The 6,707-nt window shown below is 62.9% G+C and overlaps 1 protein-coding gene across 1 annotated transcript in view; it reads left to right on the top strand.

The window, feature by feature from the left end:
- INTS1 (integrator complex subunit 1) overlaps nucleotides 1–6,707 on the top strand; it is a 27,097-nt gene that overhangs the window by 10,827 nt on the left and 9,563 nt on the right. The window contains exons 19-30 of the mRNA XM_006889604.1: nucleotides 502–631; nucleotides 758–952; nucleotides 1,038–1,187; nucleotides 1,712–1,888; nucleotides 2,285–2,389; nucleotides 3,446–3,613; nucleotides 3,790–3,901; nucleotides 4,040–4,201; nucleotides 4,498–4,644; nucleotides 4,914–5,012; nucleotides 5,181–5,305; nucleotides 5,738–5,992. Of these exons, the coding sequence (XP_006889666.1) occupies nucleotides 502–631; nucleotides 758–952; nucleotides 1,038–1,187; nucleotides 1,712–1,888; nucleotides 2,285–2,389; nucleotides 3,446–3,613; nucleotides 3,790–3,901; nucleotides 4,040–4,201; nucleotides 4,498–4,644; nucleotides 4,914–5,012; nucleotides 5,181–5,305; nucleotides 5,738–5,992 (1,825 nt within the window). The remainder of the gene's footprint in view (nucleotides 1–501; nucleotides 632–757; nucleotides 953–1,037; nucleotides 1,188–1,711; nucleotides 1,889–2,284; nucleotides 2,390–3,445; nucleotides 3,614–3,789; nucleotides 3,902–4,039; nucleotides 4,202–4,497; nucleotides 4,645–4,913; nucleotides 5,013–5,180; nucleotides 5,306–5,737; nucleotides 5,993–6,707) is intronic.

Raw genomic sequence — 6,707 nt, 5'->3', positions numbered from 1 at the left:
CAACGGCCATGGGGCTGAGGGGGGACCTGGGGCAAGGGGCCATGGGGCTGGGAGGACCTGGGGCAACGGCCATGGGGCTGAGGGGGGACCTGGGGCAGCAGCCATGGGGCTGAGGGGGGACCTGGGACAGCGGGCCATGAGGCTGGGAGGACCTGGGGCAACGACCATGGGGCTGAGGGGGGATCTGGGGCAGCAGCCATGGGCTGAGGGGGGCCCTGGGGCAGCAAGGGCACAGGGTGTGAGGTGTTCTAGTGAGCAGATGTTCAGGAAAGTCCCCTCCTCAGCCTCTGTGGTTGGCTTGGGAAAGCTGGGTCCGGGGTGGACCTTGGTCCAGGGGGTTGGATTGAGCAGACCCTTGGTGGGTAGGGTGGGAAGAGGGAGGAGCCCCACGGAACATCTGGGGGACACTGGCTCTGTCCTTGAGCGTCCATGAGCCCTTTGTCCTCTGGGCCCTGGGCTGTCCTGCATGTAACCGCTTACACACTCCTCTCTGGCTTCCAGAGGCCCCCCCCGCAGGCCCCCCGCTCACATCCTGGAGCAAGTGAAAGCCCTCAACCAGTCCCTGAGGCTCGGGCACCTGCTGTGTCGCAGCCGCAGCCCCGACTTCCTGCTCAACATCATCCAAAGGCAGGTGCGCACCGTCGGGCTCGGGGGGGGTGGGAGCCGAGACCCCCGTGTGGGGAAGAGGGTGGCTGGGGTCTTGTGTGCAGCGCCCCGATGCCCCCAGTGCAGTAGACTGAGTGCTGCCCACCCCCAGGCCTCATCGCAGTCCATGCCCTGGCTGGCCGACCTGGTGCAGTCCAGCGAAGGCTCCCTGGACGTGCTGCCGGTGCAGTGCCTGTGTGAGTTCCTGCTGCATGACGCTGCCGCTGCTGAGGCCACTGCTGCCGAGGCCTCTGGAGAGGATGAGGGGGACGGTGAGAGCAAGGAACAGAAGGCCCGCAAGCGGCAGGTGGGTGACCCAGGATCCCCTCACAACCCCCTCCGGCCCCCTGAATGTCTCCTTCCCAGCCCCTCATGGCCCCCTGACCCCGCAGAGACAGCAGAAGCAGCGGCAGCTGCTGGGACGCCTGCAGGACCTGCTGCTGGGCCCCAAGGCGGACGAGCAGACCACCTGCGAGGTGCTGGACTACTTCCTGCGGCGACTCAGCTCTTCCCAGCTGGCCTCCAGGGTACTCGCCACCAAGGTGAGCGGCTGGGCAGTGGGCGGACGGTGGGCTGCACGTCTGCTGGGGCTGGAGGGGCCAGGTGGCACAGACCTGTCTCTGACTCTTGGTTTCGGTCTTTACACCTAAACCGAATGCACAGACATCAGAGGGGCTAGGGGTCAGGTCCTGACCACATAGCAAAGCCGACGCTGGGAGGAGGGTTCACGTTGCTGTCGGGGGTCCCTGTGTATAGGAAGGTTACGTACACGTGGCATGCATAGTAGTGTTTTTAAAGTGAGAAATGTCACAAGGACCACAGTTGGTAGACATACAGCAGGCAGGTGCTGGTGGGACCTGCTGGGCACAAGGCAGCTGACGCCCCACTCATGGAAACGTGGTGTCTGTGCAGCTTGCCGCAGTGAGGGCTGGGCTTCACCACCACTTCCAGAGTCAGCTCTCGGGCTCCGTGGAGGTTCTTGGACACTCCAGAGTCTGGTCAGGCCGGCAGCTGCCCAGGCCTGCGCCCTGGCCGTCCTGCCGGTGCTCACCCCGCGTCCCCACAGGGCTTGTCACTGGTGCTGTCTGACGGCAGCCTGCGTGAGGGCGAGGAGAAGGAGCTGCCTGCAGAGGAGGACGGGGAGCCTGAGATGCTGCAGGGCTACCAGTGGCTGCTGCGGGACCTGCCGCGCCTGCCTCTCTTCCACAGCGTCCGGAGCACCACTGCGCTGGCTCTGCAGCAGGTGGGAGCCGGGGAGGAGGAGGGGGAGGAGTGGGGAGGATGGGGAGGGAGAGTAAGAGTACGGGGGGTGCTGACACTATAGCAAGTGGGGGCCCAGGGTTACAGGGGAGCTGGGGGCAGGGCTCTGCACGATTTTTATGGGGCCTTCAAAAGAGGGGGCCATCCCTATTCAGTCAGGGACACCACTGTGCTGCACTGTGGCAGGTGGAGGGGTGCAGCCTGGAGGAGACAGGCATGGTAGGGGTGTCCCTGAGGGGCAGGGTTGGGAAGACCCAGGTACTTGCTGTCCTGGGAGGCAATTGGTAGCTAAGGGGGTGCAGGAGGGGGCACGAGAAGACCCATATCTGGGCCGTGCAGGAGCGTCCCTCTCACACCACCCCCTTCCCGCCCCATACAGGCTATCCATACAGAGACCGACCCGCAGACCATCAGCGCCTACCTGGTGTACCTGTCTCAGCACACACCGCTGGAGGAGCAGGGCCAGCACAATGACCTGGCCCTGGTGAGGCTATAGGAGGGGCCCCACAGCCACTAGGTCATCCAGGCACACATCCTCTTGTCAGATCCCGGATACTACAGTGTGGGTGGACGGGGTCAGGCCCCGTGTCCCCTCCCTGCTGTGTGTGTGGACAAGGGTCAGGCCCTGTGTCCCCTCCCCGCTGTGGGTTTATGGGGGTCAGGTCCTGTGTCCCCTCCCTGCCGTGTGTGTGGACAAGGGTCAGGCCTTGTGTCCCCTCCCCGCTGTGTGTGTGGACAAGGGTCAGGCCCTGTGTCCCCTCCCCGCTGTGGGTTTATGGGGGTCAGGTCCTGTGTCCCCTCCCTACTGCCCTCAGATCCTTGCTCAGACCCAGGGGGCCATCATGGAGATGCTGGATCCCAAGGCAGGTTACTGGGGTCCAGCCTGGACTCCTGGGTGATGCAAGCTTGGTGTCTCCTCCCCAGTCCTACTCTGTTCTTCAGGGGATCTCCCTAGCCTCAGACTCTGGTGGGCTGTGGCCAGTACTAGAGGGGCCATGAGCAAGGGACTACAAAGTTCACCTCTGGGGAGCAGGGCGGGCTTGTGACTGGTTTCTATGGCCCTTTCTTCGGGACCCAGACCAGGAGACTGTTGGGGGTCCAGGCAGCACCCCAACACTTGTAGATACAGAGTAAGTCTATGTCAGCTCTCGATTCACACAAAGACTTGCCAGCGGCTGTTCTTGACTGGCCACGGAGCAGTCCGAGCTTGTGTGCTGGTTTCTGGTGGTGACCTGTGCATTGAGGGGTGCTCTGTCCCCATGAAGCGCAGTCCGATGTCAGCGTGACCTTCGGGGCAGTGTTCCTCGCCATGTCCTTCCACTCACAGCCCCAAAGGGTGGGGGCCTTGCAGGGGTGGGCATGCACCATCAGCTACGGGGCGTGTGGAAAGGGGGACGGAGGTGGGGTGGGGGACAGGAGAGTGAAGAGGAGCCCCACGCCGGGTAGCATCCCTGGGAAGCAGTGGGCTGGCTGGCAGGGATCTCGCGGTGGCAGAGTTGGCCTCTCTGCCCAGACCCCCACCGAACGCCCGCCCCCACAGGACGTGGCCCGCCTGATTGTGGAGCGCTCCACCATCATGGCCCACCTCTTCTCGAAACTGGCCCGCAGCACTGAGTCTGACGCGGTGCTCGTCGCCCTGCTGTCCATCTTCTCCCGCTATGTGCAGCGCATGCGCAAAAGCAAGGAGGGCGAGGAGGGCTACAGCTGGGTGAGTGCCGGGGGTGCCCTGTACTGCTGGGGGAGAGCTACACTGGAAGGGGTCAGCCGGGGGTGCCCAAGGCACTAACGTGCTGGACTGCAACCGCGCGAGGCCTGGTGCAGCAGGTGGGGCTGTTGAGGTGGCGCTGGGCATGGGTGGCCCTGACCTGGGCCCCATCCCTGCAGTCAGAGTCCCAGGACCAGGTGTTCCTGCGCTGGACGAGTGGGGAGACAGCCACCATGCACATCCTGGTGGTGCACGCCATGGTCATCCTGCTGACCCTGGGCCCGCCCCGCGGTGAGTGCTGCCAGGAGGGCAGCTGTCTCTTGGGAGCCCTAGCTGGGACCACAAGGGCTGGGCAAGGCCAGGTCGAGACAGGTGAAAGATGGGGAGGCGCCCCACTCCAGGCATTCAGCTGCTCTCTGTCCCTTAAAGCTGGTGACAGTGAGTTCCATGCTCTTCTTGACATCTGGTTTCCTGAAAAGAAACCCCTTCCCACTGCGTTCTTGGTGGACACGTCCGAAGAGGCTCTCCTCCTGCCCGACTGGTTGAAACTGCGCATGATCCGCTCCGAGGTGCCCCGCCTGGTGGATGCCGGTGAGTGAGAGCACGGCCATTCGCTGGCAGCCATGTGTGGGGACATCCTCGGGTGTGCAGCACGCTGTGTGGGTGCAGAGAGGAGGGGGTGTGGGTACAGAGAGAAGGAGGGTATGCGCACGCGCGTGTGTGTGTGCAGCACGCTGTGGGTGCAGAGAAAAGAAGGGTATGCGTGCGTGTGTGCACGTGTGTGTGTGTACACACGTATGTGGCGGGGGCTGGCACTGCCGAGCGCCGTGGGGCGGCGGTGCCGTGTGTGCACCTGCGCAGGGAGCTGAGCGTCGTGGCATGTGCAGCCTTGCAGGACCTGGAGCCCCAGCAGCTGCTGCTGTTTGTGCAGTCCTTCGGCATCCCCGTGTCCAGCATGAGCAAACTGCTGCAGTACCTGGACCAGGCCGTGGCCCACGACCCCCAGACGCTGGAACAGAACATCATGGACAAGAGTGAGAGCAGGACGAATGGGGCAGCGGTTAGGAGGCTGAGGCCCAGGACTGGTGCCCGGTTACTGTCCCTGCATCAGGCACCCAGCTCCCACTCTGTGCTCGGAGGTCTCGGAGCGTTGTGCACACCAGTGGGCACTTTGCTGGGAGGGCTTGGGCGTGTTCCTTGCCGAGACAAGGAGGCTGGCACGTGAGAGGGATGTGCTTTCCACTGGAGAGGGAGCAGGTATTCCTGGCCCCTGCCGGTGTGACATTCTGACCTTATCTTGCAGACTACATGGCCCACCTGGTTGAAGTCCAGCACGAGAGAGGAGCCTCCGGCGGCCAGACCTTCCACTCCCTGCTCACGGCCTCCCTGCCCCCCCGACGAGGTAGCAGTCCCCGCCCGCCCACAGGCTGGACTGGACGTCAGCACTGGCCTGAGCCACGTCCTGCTTAGTGGCATCAGGAAGCCCTTTCTGTGTGAAGCTGTGCAGGACTTCCCCATCCTGGGCACCAGCAGAATTGCTGCCCTGTGACCACTGCTCCCTTCTCTGCAGATAGCACAGACGCCCCTAAACCAAAGAGCAGCCCTGAGCCCCCAGCGGGCCAGGGGAGGATCCGGGCGGGCACTCAGGTCCGGGCGATTGGACCTGAGGATGATCTGGCCAGCCTCTTCCTGCAGGTACCTCATCCCTCCCGACCACACAGAAGCCTTCCTGGGGTCACAGGTCACCAGGTCACCCACGTGCTCACATCCGGGGAACCAGCCCTGGGCTGGAGGGCTGGGGGTCACCCACGTGCTCACATCCGGGGAACCAGCCCTGGGCTGGGAGTTTTGGGGTCACACCCATGCTCTCTTGTGCTCTGGGGACTCATACCACCTGGCCCTCTCGGCCACGTGGCTGCACCCTCCTTCACGCGCCCCCTCGGACCCTGTTGGGTGAGTGCGGCTGCCGAGGCTCAGCATGGCCCCTGCACAGAGTACGAATGCTGCTTGGATATGGTCACTGGAGCCAGTGGCCCTGGACCGTCGTCCTCCAGAGCACACGGTGGGCATGAGGGAGGGACCCCGGAATCCGTCCCCTGCTGCTGACCCTCGCACCTGGCCTTCTAGATCTTCCCACTGAGCCCTGACCCCCGGTGGCAGAACTCGAACCCCCGTCCCCTGGCCCTGGCCCTGCAGCAGGCCCTGGGACAGGAGCTGGCGCGTGTGCGACAGGGAGACCCTGCTGTGGCCGGTACTGCTGTCCGCGTCCTGCAGGCGCTGGCCACCCTGCTCAACTCGCCGCACGGGGGCGCCCTTGTGATGGCCATGCACCACAGCCACTTCCTGGCCTGCCCACTGCTGCGTCTGCTCCACCAGTACCAGGTGAGTCTTCAGGTGAGCGGGCGGTGGATTGATGCATGGACCGATGGACAGAGGAGTGGACATCATGTGAGACAGGCTGGTGGGAGGGTGTAGGACCCATGCACTTTGTCCCTCAGGGCCTAACTCTGGGGAGCCTGACTAGATCCTTGGGGTTCTTCAGGCTGGGGTCTGCATCCCGTGTTCCCCATGTGCTCGGGCTCCTGTCTCTGAGCTGGGAGGTTTGTGAAGGAGCGGCCAGCAGACTAAAGGTCCCCCCCAGAGCGGCTTTAAACGAACCCTGTGTTTAAATCAGATGGGGAGCCGCAGGGCTCAGTAACAGGACAGTTAGTGTATCCTTTCTTGGTTAAAGACACTAAGGGGTCTTTGCAGGTTCAGTTAAGACAGCGCTAGTTTAACACAGATTGCGTGTTGATATGTTCAGAGTTACCAAATCCTTGCCTGCACCTCAGGTTTTTAATGTGGGCTCTGTGCTGTCAGCTGGGAGGCCTGCACACATCAGGTGTTGGTAGCTGGGACTGCCTGCAAGTAGGTGCTGTGGTTTTTATCCAAAAATCTACCCCCTTCATTCAGTGATTCATGTCTTTTATCTTACCTGTTTACATGCACATGGGAAGTTTTACACTTGGTAACTGCATGGTTCAAAATTGGGAAGGGCGTACGCCAGGGATGCATCCTATCTCCATACCTTTTCAACCTGTATGCAGAACAGATTATC

The sequence above is a fragment of the Elephantulus edwardii genome, unplaced genomic scaffold, assembly GCF_000299155.1.
Source record: "Elephantulus edwardii isolate Elephantulus edwardi_28Jun2011 unplaced genomic scaffold, EleEdw1.0 scaffold00080, whole genome shotgun sequence".
Taxonomy (NCBI): Eukaryota; Metazoa; Chordata; class Mammalia; order Macroscelidea; family Macroscelididae; genus Elephantulus; species Elephantulus edwardii.
The sequence above is the reverse complement of the archived record's forward strand: the minus strand, read 5'-3'. Positions and strand labels throughout refer to the sequence as shown.